Source organism: Mus caroli, chromosome 5 (genome assembly GCF_900094665.2).
Source record: "Mus caroli chromosome 5, CAROLI_EIJ_v1.1, whole genome shotgun sequence".
Classification (NCBI taxonomy): domain Eukaryota; kingdom Metazoa; phylum Chordata; class Mammalia; order Rodentia; family Muridae; genus Mus; species Mus caroli.
In genome coordinates, this window is record NC_034574.1 from 10,044,916 (window position 1) to 10,070,551 (window position 25,636).

At 35.9% G+C, this 25,636-nt stretch overlaps 1 protein-coding gene across 1 annotated transcript in view; it reads left to right on the forward strand.

The window, feature by feature from the left end:
* Pclo (piccolo presynaptic cytomatrix protein) overlaps nucleotides 1-25,636 on the forward strand; it is a 328,272-nt gene that overhangs the window by 210,594 nt on the left and 92,042 nt on the right. Inside the window, exons 10-13 of the mRNA XM_029477261.1 lie at nucleotides 4,226-4,351; nucleotides 18,676-18,784; nucleotides 19,319-19,386; nucleotides 20,255-20,469. Of these exons, the coding sequence (XP_029333121.1) occupies nucleotides 4,226-4,351; nucleotides 18,676-18,784; nucleotides 19,319-19,386; nucleotides 20,255-20,469 (518 nt within the window). The remainder of the gene's footprint in view (nucleotides 1-4,225; nucleotides 4,352-18,675; nucleotides 18,785-19,318; nucleotides 19,387-20,254; nucleotides 20,470-25,636) is intronic.

Sequence of the window (25,636 nt, forward strand, 5' to 3'; positions counted from 1 at the left end):
TTGTCTGTCACTATAACAGTACCACGCAGTTTTTATCACAATTGCTCTGTAGTCAAGCTTTAGTTCCGGCATGGTGATTCCACCAGAGGTTCTTTTATCCTTGAGAAGAGTTTGTGCTATCCTAGGTTTTTAACTCATAGTTTCAAATGATTTAGATCTACTTTAGAACTAAGTAGTTTTTCTTGGTTTTTTGGTTTTTGGTTTTTGGTTTTTTAGTATGACCCCCGGCCAATTCTGAGGCTAAGGCAGGTTTATTTTGCCTATTCTGCTTTTATACCATTTTAATTACATGCAAGTATTAAGGGCAGACAGTACAATGAGGAACAAACAAGACAATAAACACTAATAGTCAAGGAACAAGCAAGACAATAGACCATCACCACTCCCATGATCACTATTTCTAAGGGCTTACCAGGATAATCATGATAGCTGAGCTTACTTCCTTGTCCCAGCCCAAAGTCATATTCATGCCTGAAGCCTACTTTCTTGATCCACTCCAAAATTAGATTCTGGCTTGAGCTTACTTCCTTGCCATGGCCCAATGTCAGATTCCTGCCTGAAGCACATTTCCTTGTCCTTGGCCAATGTCAAATTCCTGCCAATGCTTCCCCCTAAGGCTTTCCACATTGTCCCTTTTATATTTCATAAAAAAGACTGTGCCTGTCTTAGGGAAAACTAAGTCGTTTTAGAACAAACTTAGTATATTGGTAAATGTTGGGTAGATTAGTTGATTAATGGCTGGTAAGTACTATTTTCTTTATCTTCTACCTGTGATTGACAAGTATCTAAAGGGTTATTGTAGATTCTATCCTCATGACTTCTTTTTTTTAATCTATGTATTTATTTATTTACACTCCAGATTTTATTCTACCCCACCAACAACCACCCTCTGACTGTTGCACATCCCAACCTCTTCCCCACCCCCATCTTCATGAGGATGTCTCTACCACCCATCACCTACCCAACCAGACCTCTAAACTCCCTGGGGTCTCCAGTTTCTTGAGTTTCTTTCCATCTTCTGAGATCTTCTTCAATTTCTTTCTTCAGAGACTTAAAGTTCTTGTCGTATAGATCTTTGACTTCCTCAGTTAGAGTCACACCAAGGTATTTTATATTATTTGAAATATTGTGAAGGGTGTTGCTTCCCTAATTTCTTTCTTATCCTGTTTATTCTTTGTGTAGAGAAAGGCCACTGATTTGTTTAATTTTATATCCAGCTACTGAGCTGAAGCTGTTTATCAGGTTTAGGGGTTCTCTGGTGGAAATTTTAGGGTCACTTATATATACTATCATATCATCTGCAAATAGTGATATTTTAACTTCTTCCTTTCCAATTAGTATCCCCTTGATCTCCTTTTGTTGTCTAATTGTTCTGGCTAGGACTTCAAGTACTATATTGAATAGGTAGGGAGAAAGTGAGCAGCCTTGTCTAGTCCCTGATTTTCGTGGGATTGCTTCCAGCTTCTCTCCATTTACTTTGATGTTGGCTACTGGTTTGCTGTATATTGCTTTTATTATGTTTAGGTATGGGCCTTGAATTCCTTATCTTTCCATGACTTTTGTCATGAATGGGTGTTGGATTTTGTCAAATGCTTTCTCAGCATCTAATGAGATGATCATGTGGTTTTTGTCTTTGAGTTTGTTTATATAGTGGATTACATTGATGGATTTCTGTATATTAAACCATCCCTGCATCCCTGGGATGAAGCCTACTTGGTCATGATGGATGATTGTTTTGATGTGTTCTTGGATTCAGTTTGCAAGGATTTTATTGAGTATTTTCACATTGATATTCATAAGGGAATTGGTCTGAAGTTCTCTTTCTTTATTGGATCTTTGTGTGGTTTAAGTATCAGAGTAATTGTGGCTTCATAGAATAAAATGGGTAGAGTACCTTCCGTTTCTATTTTGTGGAATAGTTTGTGGAGAGTTGGAATTAGGTCTTCTTTGAAGATCTGATAGAACTCTGCACTAAACCCATTTGGTCCTGGGCTTTTTTTGGTTGGGACACTATTAATGACTGCTTCTATTTCTTTAGGGGAGATGGGACTGTTAAGATCGTTAATCTGATCCTGATTTAACTTTGGTACCTGGTATCTGTCTACGAAGTTGTCCATTTCATCCAGGTTTTTCAGTTTGGTTGAGTATAGCCTTTTGTATAGGATCTGATGAATGTTTTGGATTTCCTCAGGATCTGTCGTTATGTCTCTTTTTTCATTTCTGATTTGGTTAATTAGGATACTGTCCCTGTGCCCGCTAGTTTGTCTGGCTAAGGGTTTATCATGTAGAAGAATGGGAATTGATCCATTCTTATCTCCTTGTACAAAGGTCAAGTCTAAGTGGATCAAAGAACTCCACATAAAACCAGAGACACTGAAATTTATAGAGGAGAAAGTGATGAAAAACCTCAAAGATATGAGCACAGGGGAAAAATTGCTAAACAGAGCAGCAATGACCTGTGCTGTGAGATCAAGAATCGACAAATGGGACCTCATAAAATTGCAAAGCTTCTGTAGGGCAAAAGATACTGTCAATAAGACAAAAAGGCCACCAACAGATTGGGAAAGAATTTTTACCAATCCTAAATCTCATATGGGACTAATAGCCAATATATATAAAGAGCTCAAGAAGCTGAACTTCAGGAATTCAAATAACCCCATTAAAAAATAGGGTAAAGAGCTAAACAAAGAATTCTCAATGAGGAATACTGAAGGGCTAAGAGGCACTTGAAAAAATGTTCAACAACCTTAATCATCAGGGAAATGCAAATCAAAACAACCCTGTGATTCCACCTCACACCAGTCAGAATGGCTAAGATCAAAAATTCAGGTGACAGCAGATGCTGGCGAGGATGTGGAGAAAGAGGAACACTCCTCCATTGCTGGTGGGATTGCAAGCTTGTAAAACCACTCTGGAAATCAGTCTGGAGGTTCTTCAGAAAACTGGACATAGTACTACTGCTAGATCCAACAATACCTCTCCTGGGCATATACCCAGAAGATGTTCTGACTGGTAATAAGGACACATCCTCCACTATGTTCATAGCAGCCCTATTTATAATAACCAGAAGCTGGAAAGAACCCAGATGTCCCTCAACAGAGGAATGGATACAGAAAATGTGGTACATTTACACAATGGAGTACTACTCAGCTATTAAAAATAATGAATTTATGAAATTCTTGGTCAAATTGATGTATCTGGAGGATATCATCCTGAGTGAGGTAACCCAATCACAAAAGAAGTCACTTGATATGCACTCACTGATAAGTGAAACCAGAATACCTAGAATACCCAAGATACAACTTCGAAAACACAGGAAAATCAAGAAGGAAGACCAACTCGTGGATACTTCATTCCTCCCTAGAATAGGGAATAAAATATCCATGGAAGGAATTGCAGAGACAAAGTTTGAAGCTAAGACGAAAGGATGGACCAACCAGAGACTACCCCACCCAGGGGTCCATCCCATAATCAGCCACCAAACGCAGACACTATTGCATACACTAGCAAGATTTTGCTGAAAGGACCCTGATAGAGCCTGTGAGTCTTTGCCAGTGCCTGGCAAATACAGAAGTGGATGCTCACAGTCATCTATAGGATGGATCACAGGGCCCCCAATGGAGGAGCTAGAGAAAGTACCCAAGAGCTGAAGGGTTCTGCAACCCTATAGGTGGAACAACAATATGCACTAATCAGTACCCCCAGAACTCATGTCTCTAGCTGCATATGTAGCAGAAGATGGCCTAGTTGGCCATCATTGGGAAAAGAGGCCCCTTGGTCTAGCAAACTTTATATATCCCAGTACAGGGGAAAGCCAGGGCCAAGAAGTGGGAGTGAGTGGGTAGGGGAGCAGGGCGAGGGGAGGGTATAGGGGACTTTTGGGATAGCATTTGAAATGTAAATGAAGAAAATATCTAAGAAAAAAAGAAAAAAGATAAAAAATCTGATTGAATTTGAGGGCATTTACTATTTGAATAAATATGACTAACTTTGAGAAAGCATATAATGATAATGTAATCACTATAGATTATATGTAAGCCCCAATAACTTTTTAACTTATTGTATATTTTGGAATCAGAAAAAAGTAATTTTGTGATAGATGTCAGTTTCTACTCCCAGTGTTTTTCTTGGCTTCTGGGTATCTAATCCTCATTTTGTGTAACCTCTTTATGATAAGAGTTTCTTTCTTGAATTATTACTAACAGTTTGCTAATTTTCAATACAGGTAATGGGCTAGGAATTAGAATTGTTGGTGGTAAAGAAATTCCTGGACATAGTGGAGAAATTGGAGCCTATATTGCTAAGATTCTTCCTGGTGGAAGTGCAGAACACTCAGGGAAACTTATAGAAGGTAAATATTAAAAATGTCATAACAAAATTCAATGAAATGTATTCATATTGTATATGTTTTCCTGTGCATGTGAATTAAACTGCAAATTTGTTTACATTTTGTATCAGAAAAATTTGTAATTAATGATGGTAAAATTTTGACATTGCAATGTTACTAAGTATTAGGATCTAATAGAAAATGGATCTATCAGTAAATGTGTGCCTTCATTTGCATTGTTCTTTTGGCAGTTGGGATAGTTGTTGTTTTTTCTTTTTTTAAACTCAATTAGTCAAGGTTTTTTATTCTTGATGAATAATTAAAAAGTACTTTATTAATCTAATTTAATATTTTATTTTTTAAAAAAGAGAAAACATGCTGAAAGCAGCTATGAAAATTGAAATTATGATTCCAGAGAAGCTGAGGTCAGGTAACTAGTTACAGATGGCTCCCAAGCCAACTCCATCTGCTCCTGTCAACCATGTGTCTGGGAACACAGCCAGGTCTGCTAACTTAGACAGGACCATGGCTGCCCTCCTGATAGAAGAGCAGGGACACAGCCACAGGGTCAGTAACATCCAAATATTCACTTCACTTCAGAAGTTTGCCAACATCTGTATGTGGTTCTGTTTACTTTAGACACTACTCACCTCACTGTGGACATTTTAAAATAATGACCTTTCTAGGTCTTGCAGTGTGCCAAACATGTATTTCATCATCTTTACACAATAAATTTATGGATGGATTCTCAAAATATATTATGATAATTTTCATGTTTTTATGGAATAATGTGAACATTCTATCTATAAATTGTATAACATAAATGCAATATACAAGAGCTATATAGTATACATTGCTTATAGTATACATTGTTTGCCAAAAATATTTATAACTTTTTTCTTTTATTCTATATAAAATATTTATTTGGAAAAAGTGTTTTGTTTTCACTTATTGCTTTAAATTTTGCATGTGTGGCTTGCAATCTTTAACTATTATAAAATTTATTCATTGTCATTTTAAGTAAAATATATGGAATACACAAGGACCTTGAGCATTTTGATAAATTATTATTATAGAATATACACAGATTACAGACAATATTTATTCATCAAAGACTGTGCTTAGGCCATTGGTCTGGCTTTGTTGAAGCAGACTGTGTACATCCCATCCCAACTTCAAACCAGAGACTTCTCAGCAGGCCTTTCAGTTGGTCATGTTAGGATTATTTAATGTGAAAAGACAAATGCTGCAAATTCAGTCCCCACCCCACTTTATTTGCTTTAGAATATTATTGATTGCTTGATTGATTGGTTTATTCATTGCTATATGCCCATATGTCTATTTTATACACTCTGTCTTGTACTTTAGCATAAATTTCAGGAGTACGTCACGTCTTAAATGTTGTAGATTGTATATGAAGCAACTTTGGTTTTTATTCTTAGTATAAAGCCTCACCCCAATAATACAGCATATAGCACTAGAGATTCTGTTCTTATTTCATGTAAAAAATATTTTATTTCAGTTTTGAATCCCCTTTATTCAAGATGTTTAGGGTAATTCTTTACAGTTTTTTTAAAATTATTTTCTTATGTTCTACAGAAACTATAAATAGTTGGGTCAATATGTAGTAAGTAGATAACTTATTTTGACTATATATGTATATCTATAGAATTTCTGTGGCTAATGTGTTCCAAAAAATGAAATCATTCATCTTTTTATTTCTGAGGATCCAAATATACAGTGTGAGCTCTTATAGAATTGATATTATCTTTCAGGTGTGATATGAGTGGCAATTTATTTACAATATATTTTTAGACTGTTTTTATTTCTTTCAACTGCAAAGTCCTTATTCAGCAAGCTCTGCCAGGGTCTAATGTCCAGTGTTTGTCCATCTCTCCTCTGGGTTTCAGGAATAGCAGAACACTCTTTGATGATGTCTACACCACTCATGGGTAATGGCTCACTCCTTGTTGACTCTTGAGAAACCAAAACTATTTCCAGGTTTTCTCTAGTTGTTCGTTTCTCTTCATTGTACATTCACAGCATATCACAAGTCACATAGATTTTCTAGTTCTCATAAATTAATGCCAATTTGAAGGATTTGTTGGGTTTTGAAAAACAAAGGAACTGCCAGTGTTTTTGCCTTAAGCTATTATTGTGGCCATTTGTTTTCAAACACTTGATTCAATCTTCTCTTGAAATCACTTGTAAAACAAAGTATTCAGTTTTATTTAAAAACAGGAAAATTTTATGTTTCTGAATGCTGAGATTGACAGAAATTATTACTGAAAAATTATTAGATTATTCTTAAACTAGATTTGAAATATTCCTAGTATTAACTTCTATACAATTTACCCTTGATCGGAATTTTCTAAGTTTTTCTACTATTTTTTGATCAGTTGACAATGATCTTTAACAACTTAGTAAACCAGATACTAAATGAACTAGAAACTCCCCAAAATATAAAATCTGTCTCTTGGTAACATTTAGAAAATGTTTTTGAAAAAATACTGAACAGAGAATGGTCTGACATTTATTACTCTTTCTTTTAATATCTGGCTTTGCTGAGGATTTAATGACAAATCAAATATTTTTTAATGCTATTCTTGCTATTTCTCTTAGGTTCAAAATTCTAACATATCTTTTACCTATGAATGTTGCCATTAGAAACGGTCACTGAGATTGAAGTTTTAACTAGTGTATTTTTCTCATTTTCTTTGAATAATTTGTAATATAGAAGTACATTAGCATATGTTGCTATTTATTTATAACTTGCCACTATGAGTTAAGATCTTTATACCAAGATCAATGATCATAAATCTTTTCATGTTATCATATCAACACCACTTTTTAAAAATTCTTTCATATAGTACATCCCAAAGGTAGTTCCCCTCCTCCCTTCCTCCCATTATACACACAGACACACATATACAGACAGACAGACAGACAGAGACACACACACACACACACACACATAGACAACGCTCACTCCCACAAAATCATTAAGCTACACAGCCATAGCATATATGCAGAGGCCCTCACTCAGGCCTATGCAGGCTCCCTGATTGTCACATCAGTCTCTGTGAGCCCCTATGAGTCCTTGTTGGTTGATTCCGTGAGCCAGTTCTCACGGGGTCCTGGCCCCTCTGGTTCCTATAATCCTTCCTCCTCTTATTGTATGGGATTCCCCAAATCTTCCTAATGTTTGGCTGTGGGTCTCTTCTGTTCCAATCAGTTGCTGGATGAAACCGCTCTGATATCAATTATGCTCAGCTCCAGTCTACAAGTATAGCAGAGTATCATTAGGAATCATTCATTGACTACAAAACAAAAAACAAACAACAACAACAACAAAAACAAAAAACCCAACTTTATCAAGACAATTTTATGTGAGGAAGCTTAGTCAATAGCATTCCAACTTTAGAAAATGTTAATTCACAGCACACTTGAGTCTTTACAAAATAATATTTTATCTCTTACCAAACTGATACTCCATCCCTTTCCAAACTTTAGACATTCACAACATAATTATTAATATTCCAATATAATCACGTTTTATTTGCTAGGCTGATAAAAGCCTGACCCACTCTGAGGACACACCTTTCTTGACATTGTAATGATTTTTTGTTTGTTTGTTTTGGTTTTTTTTTTTTTTTGGTTTTGGGTTTTTTTTTTCTGACGGAGGGGTTATTGTTTTAGTTTATTTTTTTCCTTCTAAATCTTCAGTGTCTAGCATAGTGCTAGTAAAGCAAGGACTCAACCAATTTCTGAGAAGGTAAAGAATTATAATTCCCTTTTCATTATAAATTGGATACTTAAAATGTGACTCTACAGGCTTGTGAGAAACACATCAATACCTGTAGCTATAATCTGCCATCGGTAGAAACCATGAATATTTATGGTATCATCAATATATGGTCCTCTAAGTTTTCATTAACTTTTTAGAAAAGATGAAGGAATTTGAAAGTATATTAGCTCTTAACATACAGTCAACACTTTGAGTTTAGCTGCACATCAATTTACATAAATGTACTCTGGATGTGTTTGTTGTTTTCTAGATTTGGCTTTGCATTTAAATTCAGATTTCTGGGGTTTGTTGGGATTGGTTATGTGCAGGATGCAGCAGAACCTTCGAAAGCAGCTTCTATGTGTATGGAAAAAAAATTAACAGTTCTTTCCCCTGTAAGCCTCCAAAGGACTGTGAGTCCTCAGTGGTTGAGAAAGGGCAAAGGGCACAAACTCCTAATAGATGAATCCCTGGTAGAGTGGTTTGCTGCCTGTTTCTGATTGATTTCCACTTCAGTTGTGAGTGTGCTAAATGAAACAGCCAGTCGGAGAACTGCCAGTTTACACATCAGCCACCACAAGGCAGGTTTGCTGTTTGCTTCTACATTAAAAGAGGCAAAGAGGTAAAATAGTCAAAGCTTAGACGATGCATATCGACATCCTTTCTGTTATACTTCCTGTTGTTTGAGGTAAGAGTTAAGATCAACATAATACAGATACCTAATTAGAAACAAGAGTGTATTATTCATCATCACAAAGGCTACTGAGAAATTCCAATAGTCATTCTGCATTTCTGATTGAGAACAAAGTCTTGGATAAAAAAAAAAAAAATTCTCTTTCATTAAAATGTCTTAAATTTTGTATAATCTATTCACACCCACCAATGTAAGATTATAGTAATCTTAAGAACCTTACTTAGGTTCATATGATGCCTAATATGATATAAAACTAGCTGATGATTGCTATATTATGTTGCTTAGAGGTCAGTGACAGGTAAACTGTCTGTTATATGAATCACAGATGCACTTAGTAATACGTATGATGCTGAGAATTGAAGCCAGGTCCTCACTGGAAACACTAAATTGACCAAGTATTCATAAGAACAGTCTTATAAAATTTATCGACCATATTCCTTCTTTGTTTCTCATGTTTTAAATTGAGTTATATTTATTTAAAATTACTGAGAACTTTTGATTACACTTTAATCATTTAATACCCTTTACTATTTACAGTATCTGACACAAGTAAAAACGGATTATTTGCTGTCATCTTGGTGATGTAAAGAATGGAGTATCGATATTTCTTATGAAGCAGCTTAACACATAATTTGGTTTATTTCTTGAAAATTCTCCCAGAATGATGAAATGTTTATTGATACATTAATCTGCATTTACATCTTTTATTTATCTAATGATGAAATTGTACATTCAGTTTATCTCCTTAATTTTAGTTTTTATAATGGGCATATTTTATTATGTATGTTCAGCAGAATGATCTGTTATAGATATCATTTCATTTCTGTCATTTGATTTATTGAAAATAGGTTTCTTTTCTTATAGAAATAGTGTGGCTATAATTTCCACTCCCTCTACTCCTTCTAGTTCCTTCCCTCTGGATCCATTCCCTTTCTCCCTCTTGTTAGAAAAAGAGAAGGCTTCTAAGAGATAAAAACCAAACTTGACAAAATATAATATAAGATGAAGCCAAACTTTCATATCAAAGTTGGACACAGCCAACAGGAGGAAAAGAGTCCCAAGAGCAAGCAATGCAGTCAGATTGTCTCATTCTCCTACTCAGGGGTCCCATAAAAACACCAAGCTAATAGCTACAATATATGCATACAGGGCTTGTTATAGGCCATGTAGTCCCTGTGCTTGCTGTTTCAATCTCTGTGAGCTTATATGCTCTTCCTTGCCGACTCAGAGAAGAAATGGTATTCTCTGTTCCTCTGACTCTTACAATCTTTCTGTCTTTTCTTCAGCAGGATTTGCTGAGCTCTGAGTAGAGACAATTGCTATAGACCATAAATTTAGTTTCTCTCTCCACATAATGTCTGGCTGTGTATCTCTGCATCTGTTCCCATCTGCTGCCAGAAAAAAACTACACTTATGATGGCTGTATTAAACACTGGTCTGTGATTGCAGCATAAAATCATTAGGAATCATTTTATTGATTCATGTTGTGTTTTGCTTTACCCTAGGCCTCTGGGTTAGATAGTCTCTCCTTCTTGGTTACCCAAGCAATGTCAAGTATAGGTTCCTTCTGGTGGAGAGGGCCTTAAGTCAAATCAGACATTGGTTGGATAGTCCCACAAGTTTGTTCCTACAATATTTTTTTAGGCAGGACAGATTGTATGTCAGTGTTTTTGTGGCTGGATTGCTGTTCATGTTTCTCATTTAGTATCTGCATGATATCTTCTGGCACCAAAGATACTAGAACAAAGGGGTGAAGCCTTGGTGCTGGCACCAGCTTGACCTCTCCATGTTCAATAACTTATGTGGATGATGTCCTCAGCAATGGAGGCTCGCTGTCAGCTTGTGAAGAGCAAACCTTTGTCTTACCATCAGCCTAGATTTTTTAGGGACTTGCATGGGACTCCTTGGCCAAAACCACAGTGCAATACAATTCAGTATCTCCATTAGAAGCTTTGCCTTGCTACAAGGGATGGCCAGTTAAGACTCTATACCCTCATTAAGATCACTAATAACCCTCATTAAGATCACCTTTACAGAATCAGGAAAGTTTCCACTGCACTAGGTTTTCACACCACCCCTCAAACACCCACCAAATTCTAGCTGCTTCTTTCATTCTCTCCCTCCATCCCATCTCGACCCCATCAAATCTGACCTCTACCTGCCACAAATTCATCCTTAAAATCTACTCTTTTTTTTGCCCTCCCAGGAAGACCCATGTTTCCTCTCTGGGATCTTCCTCTTTACCTCTGAGTCTTTGGATTATAGCTTTGTTATCATTTACTTAATGGCCAATATCCACTTATAAGTGAATATATGCCACATATGTCTTTCTGGATTATGTCAATCAGAGTGATTATTTTCTTCTAAATCCATCCATTTGACTGCAAATTTCAGGAAGTCATTTTTTAAACAGCTGAGTAATAAATACTTCCTGTGTAAATGTACCATACTTTCTTTATCCATTCTTCTGTTGAAGGACATCTTGGTTGTTTCTAGTTTCTAACTATTATGAATAAAGCCCAAATGAACATGATTAAACACATGTTCTTGTGGCAGAATGAGGAGTCCTTTGTCATATACCCCTGAGTGGTATTTTGGGGGTTAAGGTAGAACATTTGCCAATTTTCTGAAGAACTGCCCTATTGATTCCCAAAGTAGCATTTCTATGATTTGTTGAAAATGTATTCTGAGCTGGGATTCTTCTTTCTCTATTCCTATTATTATTATGTTTGGTCTTTTTATAGGGTCACAGATTTCCTATAAGTGTTATGTTAAAGGTATTTTTTAGAATTAGCATTTACTTTGACTGGTGTATCTATTTCTTCTATATCATCAATACCTGGGGGTCTCTCTTCCATCTCTTATATTCTGTTAGTGAAGCTTGTCTCTATAGCTCCTATTAAAATTCTAAAATTTTTCATATTCAGAGTTCCTTCAGTTTGTGTTTCCTTTGTTCTGTTTCCATATTTATTTCCTGAACTGCTTTATCCTTCAACTATTTGTATTTTCTTGGCTTTCTTTAAAGGATTTAGTCCCTTTGTGTAATTGTTTCCATTTTCCTGGATTTCTTTAACAGATTTATTCATTTCCTCTTGAAGAACCTCTTGTATCTTCATCTAGTTGGTTTTGAGGTGTTTTCCTGTGTGTCAGCTATGTTGGCTGAGCTCTGGGGGAGATATATTGCCCTGACTTTTACTGATTGTGTTCTTATGCTTCAACCTATGAATCTGGGTTTGGGATGAATATAAGTCTAGGTGATGATGTCTGGTTTTTTTTTTTTCCTTTGTTGTGTGGATGTTTTGATTCTTGGTCTCTGTTTCTTCTCTGGATTTTCACAGAATATATTGTCTGTCTGTAGCCTGTTTTGCTGGCTGCTTCAGCTGGTATAATCACAGGGAATAACTGCTGGTGTTGGAGCCTGGATTTCTGGCAGTTGTGGCCTGCAGTTGAACAGGATGTACACGATTGATTGGGCACTGGAACACAGCTATGAGTGGGTAGAGGGAGGCTAAGAGGAAGTAGTCTGTGGCGTCCACTAGAGATTTGGGGCACAGAGGAAGGAAGGATGCAGCTGGTGATCTGTTGCAGCACTATGGATGAGACTTAGGGATTGGTTCTGGGATAAGCCATACTTTTATTTTTGAATTGGTGAATTTATAAGCATATACAAAACAAAAGGTAAAAGAATAAAGAGTAAGTAGAAGAATATCATAAATTGGACATTTAAAATATCAGTAGAGAAAATTAGTCAAGGAAAACTGAGAGATCAAAACTGGGTAATCATCAAATTAAGGGGCTTACAAAGTTCCAACAGAAACATAAGGAGGAAATCACTTAAAGGCAGCAAGCTGGAGAGTCCCATGGAGAGTCTCAGGGGTCCCATGGAGGCTTCCTGCGCAGTTCAGAGTGTTCCATCTGGAGAGGCTTCCAAATAAAAGAACAAAGAGATACAGACAAACACAGAACTTCAAATGAGATGCTCACATCCAGCAGAAACCAACTGGGAAAGCTGAGGGACTAAACTGGAGTTCCCATTTAAACTTGCTGTCCCTGAGTGAAAATGCTATAGCTGAACTCCAGCCTTCCCTTTCCCACCACATGCACTTTCGTATAAGATAAACAGTCCTAGTGTCTGCTGGAAATGCTTTCCCTTCTTGCTGTCTCAAGAACACAAACTTTTCACTGTTCAGTTTTTTGTTCTCCCTGTTTGGGTTGGGGAAACAACCCATTGTCAGATGGAGGACATCAGAAGACACTCTGGCATGAACATGTTTGGGTCAGAAAGAAAACTAAGGGCTTAGCCCTGCTTCCAAAGCCGGCTTCTCAGGGAGCTCAAAGGACACATCACAGTTTATCAGTAGCATACATTACAAACAATCCGAAATGAGCCAAAGATATTTTAATTTTTTCTCAAAAACTGTTTCTACTGTATTACTTTCTTAGACTGATATATATGTACACGAACTGATCTAAAAACCATGGCAATTAGCACACATTTCACCTTACATATCATTTACTTATTAGTGAAGAAATGTAATATTTGCTCATAGCAAACATCAAGTACTCAGAGTATTGCCAGCTACAGTCAACATGAGTGTTAGTTTCCCCAAATCATTTATCCTGTGAGGGAAGTTTTCAACACACTCATCTTTCTCTCCCATATCTCTGAGTCTCAGTCCACCACCAACACCCACTCCCCTCTGCATTTAAGAATTATAAGAATATTACAATTTTTCCATTTAATGATAAATATTGAATACAAGATTCCTTGTCCAATCTGCTTTTTCAATTATACTTCTTGTACTTTCTCATTTATGTAAAATTTTAAATTCACATCTCAGAAATGCACATTCTGTGCATTTAATCTAACAAACAATATTATGAAATAAAATTTATATTTTCCTTATGAGTATGCTCAGGGGAGATGATGATATTGCCACCTTTTCAATAGCACTTACATTTATTAGGAAACAATATTTCTAAAAACAAAATGATGGTAATCTGTGTTAATTCCATTATATGATTAAATTATTACAGTTGCATGATGTTAAAAAGAAATACTTAAAATATATAAACATAGAAAAAGAATTAAATAATAACTAAATTTATAGCCCTTAATGATTCAACCTGGACATTTAAAATGGAAAAGGTAATCATTTGGGTGTTTTGTGCCTTTTAACTTCCTTTCTCCATTCAGTTACACTATGTATCTNTGCATAATTCCCATACTTTTTTTACTTAGCCTTTTTATATTAGCTGGACATGACATTCTTCAGATGTGATAGTTTTCATATGCTAATATGATTTAATTATAAGGTCATTAGAAACATCCTCCCTGGGCATATCAACAAAATCAACTGATAAGTTCAATTTCAAAATGGTTTTACATTTTTTAACTCAAATCCACTTAAAATGAGATAGTGTCATTATGCATATTACATCATTTCCTAGGGATCAACCAAATTATACTAACATGCCAATTATCTTCTAATTTATTCAGTAACTTTCTGATTTTATCTTATTCTGATAATACACAGTATGCTAAGACAGTAGATTATAGTAATAAATTGACATTGGTATATGTATCAATCCTTCCAGAAAGTACTAGACTGTAATGGTGAATTGTTTTAGTGATCATTGTAAACTAAAAGAAAAGTCCCAAGGTTGAACACACATCATAGAAATTTTATTCCCTTATCTTCTCTATTTTTGAAAGCATGGATTTGCAGTATTGGTACTAAAATACACACACACACACACAAATTGTGTACGTTAATTGGTGTTTTCTGTCCTAGATTCAGTAAAAACATTATCCATTTAGGAATCATATATTCTAGAACACTGAAAATACTCCACAATACTGAGGGTGTCCTTTCAAAGCCAGAGCACTTCCTCCAGGGTAGGGGACTTCCTAACTGTGCCCTGCTGTTTATAAGACAAGTTCTGGGTTCAATGGCAGTCATGGAACCTAAGGACATCTTGTAGAAATTTTACTTTGAGGCAGTCATCCCTCATGGAATTACCTACCCAGGCCAATGGAATAAGAGTCGTTTAATACTTTGGAAAATGTGACACACCATTCCTTCACTAAAACTGATTCTCTACTATAATTTCATAAATGTTTCCTGTATGCTCTACTTTCCATCAGATAACAGGATGGCATCCCAGCAACCCTGAATAATATCACCATTCTTAGACTTAGATATTGCTTAACACTATATGGTTATTTACTGTATGCAGGTAGACTCTTCAGCAGTCTCCTGGTGTTAAGCAAATCATTTAAGCTATTATGCATCTCTCTCTCTCTCTTTTTTTTATAACAAATTAAACTAGAGCATCCTTGCTTTATCACACTAGTCTAGAAATTTTATGGTACCTATTTTGGATTTCATTATGGCACTTGCATATCTATGTGTCTTTTTTTTTTTTTTTTTTTTTTTTTTTTTTTTTTTTTTTTGAGACAGGGTTTCTCTGNGTAGCCCTGGCTGGCCTGGCACTCACTTTGTAGACCAGGCTGGCCTCAAACTCAGAAATCTGCCTGCCTCTGCCTCATTACATTCTATTCAAATACATCCCTCGACCACGTTGCCTTCCCTAGTGCCATTTTTTATGGGCCCCTTCCTTCCCAAAACTCTCTTTCCATTTGTTTATGTCACATGTATCCCATGACCCTCTCCTTTCCATTCTTCCTTTCTTAAGATATCTCCCTCTCCTCTGTTGACCCATGACAATTTACTGAATTTATAATTTGGAACAGCAAATCATCACTGTTACATACTTGACAAAAATTCAGAATTTGTCTTAGTTTCTGTACTGGCAACCTGTGCAGTAGACACCCTCTATGAATATCATTGTGGTGCCATCTGTGAACTCTCAAATTTGGCAGCCCATTTAAGAGGTATCTTGATAAAACTTAAATCCATAATAAATATTAATGTTTGTTTCTGATTCTCAGTATTAAACATTCACATGCATGGTATTCCTAGGATTTCTTATATTCTACTAATCAAGGAACTTTAAGATTGAAAATACACCTAAAATATTAAATGATAAAATGTAAGAGTGTAAGTTTCAACATGTTTTTGCACATATTAGTTTTCGTAACTTAGTTTGTAGGATTTTACAATACATAAACATATCAAACATTTTTAAATGTGGTACTATAATGCTTCCTGCTTGAATTCTTTCTCAAGGCGGATTTTTATGTTTGGGACTTTTGGACTTCCAAACATACTTTAAAACAGTAACCTTTCTTTGAAGAATGTCTTTGATATTAAATAGAAATTGATTTGAGTCTGCAGAAGAATTTGGATATATAAGCATTTTAATAGTGTCCATTCTTGAAGACCGTGGACATATAGTTATATTTACCTTTCTTTGTATCCTCATCAACAACTTCCATAACTGCTTTATACTTTATTTTCTAAAGATCTTTCACATAACTAAGTAAATTCATTCCTAGCTACTTTGTTTTTAAAATCTTATCATTGTAAAAGAGTTTGCTTTTTTGATTTCTATTGCAGTTAATACCCTGTTGTTAGAGCAGTGCTACTGATTTTTGTATGTTTACCTTTTATCTTGCAACTTTCTTAAATTTATTAGTCCTACATCATGATTGGTAATGTGTTTGTGGCGTTCTGGTTGTAAGGTTGTGTGAGAGAGAGCAATAAGAGTTTGACTGGAACCTTTCCTTTATTCTTCTTGTGTGGTTGCCTGAACCAGCACTTAGAGACCTATGCTGAGTAAAAGGACTGGTCATGAACATCTCTATTCCAGATTAGAGAGAAGTGGTCAGTCTCTTTAATCACCACAGTATTAACCATTGACTTATTATATCTTTTAAACTGTGATGCATTTCTTCTATACCAAGTTCATTCTTCATTTTATAAAATCTATTAAAATATTATCAAATGTCCTTTACATAACTACTGAGATGAGTCTATGGTTGTTATCCTTCATTTTGTTTGTGTCTTGAAGCAAATATATTATTTTGAAATTACATGACATTTAACTCATAATTCTACAAATATTTTATGAAATGAATACTAGTAGCATCCCATTCTCTGGCAGGAGTTGAGAGGCAATGGCGTTGGAAACATTCAGCAATTGCTGAAAGCAGTGACTCTTTCCATAGTACATCAGCATGTGAACCAGACCAGGACAAAGGAGCTGGAGGAAAGCTATATTTTTAGCTGTCTCCAATACACAGACAAATACAAGAACAGATAAAAGAAGGTCAAGTGTCTATGGGGCAGAATGTTTCTCAGAGTTAAAAGAACCACATGCGTATCTGGGCAAGAATCTGGTCAGCAATGTTCCTGACAACATAAAATGTGTTGTCCTTCATTATGACCAGACACTTGTTTATTATGTCACTCGTCAATTAAGTTTTGACAGTGTTTCTTTTGTTATAAAATGTAAAAACACGAACAGACAAATGCAAAAGGAAAATATTGACCTGTGACTATTTCCTTAGAATGTGATTCTCTAGAAAGGTGAAGAGGTAATATCTACATCATTATAGCATCAAGTTTCAATTCAGAATAAATGTAGGTTTTCCTCCTGGATTGAAAATGAAAACAAACAAACAAACAAACAAACAAAAACAAAAACAAAAAACCACTTTGCTTTCTGCTTTCACTGTGCTGAGCCTTTCTTAGTATCATTGTCTTTTATGTAATTTTCTTATTTTCTGTGTACAACAGCTGGGACGGTTCAAATAAACCTAAGGCCCATCTGAAGATAAAGGTTTCTTGGAGTAAGTTATAGAAAAGTCTTTTTGTGTTACTTTGAGCCTTTTGGTGGACTTCTTCTGTTATTCCACTACACTATAAAGGCATTTCCTTCACTTAATTGCAACTGGCAACATTCTGTCCCATATGTATAATACCATTAAAACTTAGACACAACCATACTGTATTTATAATTTTGCATTGAACCAGTGCTGAATTAAGCACAATGGAATTACACAGTATGAAGTTTATTAAAGATGTAATAGTTTAATAATTGTTTTTTTGAATTTACTGTGTCATGGCATATGGACAGTTTTTGTAGGATAAATTTGATAACACAGTTACTGGGGTACTCCATGAGATGATTTTCTGCTGTGTAGACTCATCTCATATGGCTGTACTTACTTGGGTTATTTTGACAACTCACAAAATGAGGTAAAAGACCTGGATGTAAAATATTTAAATATTGAATATTACTATTTTCTTTTTTCATAAAATTATCTTTTCAGATACATAGTATAGACGAAGTGCCTTGACCAGGTATGAGGGGCACATAATTTATTGGATTCTGTAAAAAGTAAAACAGTGGATTTTTAAGATTACAGCCCAGAACAGGGCCTTTCTGAATTCTGAGCCTTGTAGTACTGCACAGGTTACAGGATCACAAGGCCTTGCTGCTGTCTTCAGAAATATCTGCCATGTAGTGAAATAGAAGACACAAAGTGCCACCTTATTTATCTGGGTGACACTTAGGAGCAGAGCTTCATCAGGACATCCTAGTGACTTCTTAACACTCCCTTCCATGACAAAACATGGCACTCAATACTAATGGTTGCAATTACTTGTATGTTTATTCAGTATTTTTTTCCTAAGAGTGTGAACATTGTGCATGTATTTGCTAAGAATTAATAGGTTTTCAAAAGCAAAACTTGCATGTTGTCTTAAACATGCATTATGCACTCAGGTAAGTTTATATCTGACTATCTAACAATGTTCTAGAGAACATTGAACCAATATTCTCTGAAATGGTGTGCTGATTTGACTCTTAAAAGCAAGCAAAATGTCTTTTGTGCCCAAGAACTAAGACTGAAGATAGTACGCATGTTTGAATTTATACTCAAATTTGTCTTTTTAGGGATGCAAGTTTTGGAATGGAATGGAATCCCCTTAACTTCTAAAACATACGAAGAAGTGCAGAGCATCATTAATCAGCAAAGTGGGGAAGCAGAAATATGTGTAAGACTGTGAGTTTTTCCCCATCTTTCTGTTTCCATTTTTTGGCTACCATGTCTCTTTTAATTTAAAATTGTTAAGGTGGAACCTTTGCCAGCCAGCAAGAGATTCAGAAAATGGAAAATGAAGTGAATACAAGGTTCATGGCTTTCTTGTGTTCTGAATCAAAGGCTAAGTAAGGTATAGAGAGAATCAAGCCGACAGTTTCTGATTATATTACAGCTCTTCCATGCTTTTATTAAAACGTGTGTCATTTAAAAGGAGGACAGATCCTACTTGGATTCTATAAATGTGTGTACTATTTTGAAATGACTTGCATCTAATTCATAAAGATTTCACCTTAAATGATCATTTTTATCAGCTTTGACTTTTGACAACATTGCTAATATGTACTGGGTTAGCCTGGTGAGCATGCCTGGGGGTTGCTTTATACCATGAACCACTTCTCATTGACCTCCTGAAAATACAACCAGGGCAGTTGGAAAAGGTGCCTTTTGTTTCAGGCTTCCTCGGTGTCTTTCTTAATAACCTGTCTTAATTTTTAGGGACCTCAATATGTTGTCAGACTCCGAAAATCCGCAGCATCTGGAACTTCATGAGCCACCAAAAGTTGGTAGGTGACAGCAATCTGATTTCAAAGATGGATGAAGAGGCACATGCATAAGCTACCTGTTTGAAATACATGCAGACAGAATTATAGATTTGTATACATGCATATGATTATGATTACGACACCAAAACTTTTTTTAGTTACATTTTTACCTTTCTGGTAAAACATGTTGCATATTTAACTGTTATACTAGGCTAGAAATATATATTAAATATGTATGACATAAGTTTATGTTTTGAATTGCCTAAATATGAATTCATCTTGTGAAGGCAATCCTTGAGCCATTTCTTTTTAGTCATATAATTTTTAGTTACTATTTTTTTTTAGCACAAAATTTTTTTGGCCTTTTGCTCCTGTTTATTACAATGATTCTGGGAAGTCTGAGTTATGGAAATAGACTATGTCCAACAGAGATCACACATACAAACATGCATATACATACATACATGCATATACATACATATACATACATATACATACATAAATGCCATATACTCTCTGAAACTTTCTTTACAAAGAACAAAATATGGAAGATATAGAACAGAGAAAATATGTCCATTTATCATGTTCTTGGAAATAAAATAGGATGTTTTGTCATCCCCACAGTTCACCTAATAAAATATTCAAAGTATTTTTCTGAAGACTTAGTAGAACTTCAAATTGCCCCTGTAATTCATCATTATAATACTCCTAGCTGGTCGTTCTAGATTTCCCCACTAATAAATGCATAAAACTGCAATTGAGTACATTTGGTTTTGAAAGCTTAATTTAATCTCTAAGTAATGATTGTGTCATCAGTTAGAACTCTCACCAGCGCCATAGTGTGTCCAACATACAGACCCAAGACATAACGCCTTTCTTTTTGTTCTAGTGGATAAGGCAAAGTCTCCAGGCGTGGATCCCAAGCAGCTGGCGGCAGAGCTGCAGAAAGTCTCACTCCAGCAGTCCCCATTGGTCATGTCATCAGTTGTGGAGAAAGGGTCTCATGCTCACTCAGGTCCCACATCGGCAGGATCCAGTTCTGTTCCCAGCCCCGGGCAGCCAGGGTCACCTTCAGTAAGCAAAAAGAAGCATGGCGGCACCAAGGTGAGAAGGACCCCGTGTCACCACAGAGACCATTTCTATGTTTTAACCTAGACAGAAGTAAATGGAAAGCGAAATGAGATTGTGATGGGCCACGCCCTAATGATCTACTGAAAGAAATATTTCTCTCTTCTGACCGCTTAACTGACCTAAATAGAGTCTCGGCTCCTAAGATATTTCAGGTTTTACTTTGAACAAAGTGCTACTTCCTGTTTCTGATGTGTGGTAGGGGGGTCACTGTTCCACAAATCTAAATTTCCTTCTATATAGAACATTAGCTTTACAATCCTTGGAAACCAAAATATAAATAGGTTTTCTCAGTAAGAAGTAAAAGAAGGGGTCCTGAGTTCAATTCCTGGCAACCACATGGTGGCTCACAATCATCTGTAATGGGATCTGATGCTTTCTTCTGGTGTGCCTGTGTACTAATATAATTTTTCTTTTTTTTTTAATTTTTAATATTTTTTATTACATATTTTCCTCAATTACATTTCCAATGCTATCCCAAAAGTCCCCCATAGCGCCCCCCACTTCCCTACCCACCCATTCCCATTCTTTTGGCCCTGGCATTCCCCTATATTGGGGCATATAAAGTTTGCAAGTCCAATGGGCCTCTCTTTCCAGTGATGGCCGACTAGGTACTAATATAATTTTTCTAAAAGTACAAAGAAATAGAAATAATTTAGGACAAAAAGAAATAAAGGACAGCAATGATGTTTGAGCGCCATTCTGGATCTTATTCCAGTTCCAACGTGTGGGTTGTTCTTCATATGTGTGGCTTTACGTGAAACAAGCATTTCCAGGGCTGGTTCTTTAAAGTTGCTGGAGAATTTAAAGTGGCCACTGCAGTAGTGCTTCATCTTTGCAAAAGCAGATGACAATACCATGGGTAACTGTTCTGTCATGCCTATTTAGGAGGCATTCCTGATACCTGAATGTCCGCTGGGCCTTCTCTCCTAGGGCACACCTCTAATCATTTTAAAAGGACCTAGAAAGAACGTGGGTTTCCATCCTTAGAAATGGTAGTAGACCTAATGTTACCATATCTGCTCTGATATCCTTATGGTCAGTATTGCATTTATGAGTGATTCAGCTCTGGCTTGCGCTCCCACCAACTCTTGTCCATGACTATTATAGTTCAGAAGTCACCCTCTACCGGAATACAAAGATGGTAAAGTTTTCTCCCTCTCATTCCAAGGAGACAAGTGGTTCTAAACAGTGCTCCCGGATCAGCAGATATGGCACAGCACCGTATGAGAATACATTAGAAGCGCATTTTTTTTTCAGAGCTTGAACTATTTAGAAAATCTGTGTGGATGGAGCCCAGGAACCTAGGTTTTGTAAGTTCTCTAGCTACATATGATCCCCCTTAAAGTGCGAAGATTACAGATGAGTAATCTAGGTTGCAGTGAGTGGGTATAAGGAGAGCAAGGACACCTAGGCTGGTGGAATCTCAAGAGGTGGTGTTACGAACCAATTTCGAAAGAAAGGGACCTCCATTCCAGGAAGAAAACAGCAACTGGAAAAGTTTCAGAATCAGAAAACTACAAGTCTCCCATCCCTCCTTCTTCCTTCTCCTCTCCCTCCTCCCACCCTGCCAGCTTCCTCCTTGCCTCCTAGCCTGCCATCCTGCCTGTTCTCCTTTGTTCCTTCCAAAGGTTTCTCTTATGTATCTTAAGACACTTTGTGTATGGACTGCAGTTATAGGTTCTAATTTTATTCTGATTTGGGGCTACATACATCACTTAAGAACTATTTTTATTCCCCACCCCCACCCCGAAAACATATTATAGTTCACTGACTTGCACAGAACAGTAAGAAAAATATTTATGAATTAAAATGTCAGGGATCACCTGTGAACCCCTGTTCTTGTTATGGATGCAAATTTATAAATTTGCCTTTCTACAATGTGTTTTATATTATATTAATTGTGTTGAATTATTACATATTAAGTATATATATGTATATATGTCATAATTTAGAATGTGAAAACACTAGAAATGGGACAGCGTTAGGAAAGTGGTATCGTATCGGCAACTGTTACTGCATGCAGCCCTTCTTTTCCTTTGCCAATAATTTGAGCCAGTGAAGATTTATAACATTCAGCTCAAATACATAATTCTAGTGTTCCGTTGCCCAAAGAGAAACTGTTACTCACATGTAGCTGGTCTCATGACATCTCTGTGTAGGTAAGTTGTAGGCCAAATTCCAGTGATTTTATGTGAAGAGAAGGCTAGAATATCTCAACACAATTTTTATTTTGCTAGCATGATGAAGTGGCAATATTTAGAATATTCATATGCTATTTTCTGCCTGTTTTTACTGTGAATATTAGAAAAATTCAATTACGTCTGGGACTCACAAATATTCTCCATTGGATAGTCCTAGAACAGAAATTATTTAATTCTTGGCAGTGACACTAACTCGTTCATAAAATCCAATTATTTTGGAATATATATGTATATGTATATATATTTGTATATTAATATAAATATTAATTAGAGATAGAACCCATGTATATATATATTTTGTTTGGTTGGTTGGTTTGGTTTTTTTTTTTGTTTTTCGAGACAGGGTTTCTCTGTGTAGCCCTGGCTATCCTGGAACTCGCTTTGCAGACCAGGCTGGCCTCGAACCAGAAATTCGCCTGCCTCTGCCTCCTAAGTGCTGGGATTAAAGGCATGTGTCACCACCACTGGGCCATGTGTTTATTTTTTTTTTGACATGTATTTTGCTTTAATATTTGTTTTTGCAGAAACCAGAACCTTTCAGGGTTTTTTTATTCTTTTTTTTAATTTTTAATATTTTTATTATGTATTTTCCTCAATTACATTTCCAATGCTATCCCAAAAGTCCCCCAAACCTTCCCCCCCACTTCCCTACCCACCCATTCCCATTTTGTTTTATTTTTAAATATAAAGATTTACCTTAAAGAGAAGACCTGCTACCTATTCATCTTTTTTCTTTTTTTATAAACAGGTATCTTTTGCTAAATAATGTATTTGTCAATAGTTAATGATATGTCGAGTTACCATTTTTTCCTGTCTCCTACATAATATAAGTTAGACAGTTTTCTGAAGTTCTATATCCCAATGCTAGGCAACAGCAAAGCCAAACATGCCATATGTCCTTAAGCTAATATACAGAATTAAGGTTTTATTTCTTTCTGTAAGTGTAAAGCTAACTAAATTAAATATTAAATTGCTTAAAATATACTCACATTTATATATTGCATAAAGTACACTAAAAACATAAAATTGTAATTAAATTGCATGAACTATTCTAAATCTAAATTACTTATAACAAATATAAGAATATATTTAGATGGTTAGAACACATCTTTGAAACATTTTTTATTTGATGCTTTTCATAAAAATAGCTGCATGTGTTTATATTTTGCCATTTGTTTCAGAGTTAGATTCCACATGTGAGTATATAATAAGATGTTTATTTCTCTGTGCTTGGGTTAATTTTTTTAATTGATATATGTTACCAGCAACAGGATTTTATACTTTTTTTACAGTTCGGTAATATGTCATTGGGCATATATCACATTTTCTTTATCTTTATCCATTCATCAGTTGGCAAGCTGATGTTACCATTACTTTGCTGTTGTTAATATTGCTGAAATATATGTCAGCATGAAAAGGCCTCTTCAAATGACAGGTTACACTCCTTTAGACAATTGGTCAGGCGTGCATTGCTGGAACCTACCCAGTTCTTCAGAATCAGTTTTTAAAATGGCTGTGCTACTTTTCAGTTCTACCCACAGTGCTCAAGGACTCTTTCTAGTACTTTCCATCCCTGTCTTTAATAATAATAATAATAATAATAATAATAATAATAATAATAAGTCCTTCAGTGTTTATAGGTTAATCTCCATGGTTGGTCTGGGGATTTGGGGAATTTATTTATTTATTTATTTACATAGACCTGACCAAGTGATATTTCTTTGTTTTTGATAAATACCTATTTAGGAGTATGGCCATTTTTTATAGTTATTTCATAACTGGTGTTAAACTTTGGAGTTCCTTTTATACTAGAGAACTTAGTTATAAGAATGTTTTGCTGGTGTTCTCTGTTCTGAGGGTGTGTGTATATGTGTTGTGTGCTTTCTTAGCTGTGGAGAAGCTTATAACGTCAATTTAATTCCACTTGTCAGTTTTAGCTTTCTCTGTCTGTTGCGGCCTGCCCGCAGTCCAAAACACGAACGGTTCAACTGAGAATGGCAGTTCAGGCTGAAAAGAGAGGAATCTAGACGGGGCAGAAGAAAGAATGGAGCCAAGACAACATACATTCTGTTCAAGGCTCAATTTTACTATTTTCAGACACTCAGTTATAAAGGAAGGGGGAGGGAACCCAATATCCCGCCAAGTAACTCAGGGTCTAGTAGCAGGATGAACACGTGTGTGCCTCCAGGCGGCAAAGGCAGGTTCCAGCAGTAGGCGTGGCAGGACGAATGAGCCGGTAGCTCCACCCTTGAGCAAGCAGGTTCCAGGCTGGGGGAAGGGAGGCCACATCTGTTCATTAACTTGGTGTCACAGGCAAAAGTCTCTCCCCAGGCCATGGTTGAGCACCTATGTTTAAATGATTGTGTGTAAACGAGGGCTGGATCATTAACAACATTTTGAATGTTTGTTTTTGAATGGCATATACTAAATATGGTGTGTATTTATTTTAATGAGTTTTAAAATCATATAAATGATACATAGAATTATTTATTTTCTATAGTCTAAAACCATTTTAATAGTCATTCTGTAAAGGGTATATTTTATTGGGTTCTTAGCTAAAACTTGTATGAAATGCATACGTGAAACCCAACAGAATTTCACTATCCTTGATTTAACAATAAAGTTCACAAGCAAATATATAAATTATTTTGTTATTATTTTGCCTTAACTAATTCAGTGTGCAGTTTTGTCTTGAAATGTCTTATCAGTGGAATTTTAACCCATCATCCTTTGTTTTTAGTCTTTAAAAATCTTGATAATTTTTCTAAAGATTTTATTTATTTATTATATGTAAGTACACTGTAGCTGTCTTCAGACACTCCAGAAGAGGGCGCCAGATCTCATTGCGGATGGTTGTGAGCCACCATGTGGTTGCTGGGATTTGAACTCTGGACCTTCGGAAGAGCAGTCGGGTGCTCTTACCCACTGAGCCATCTCAC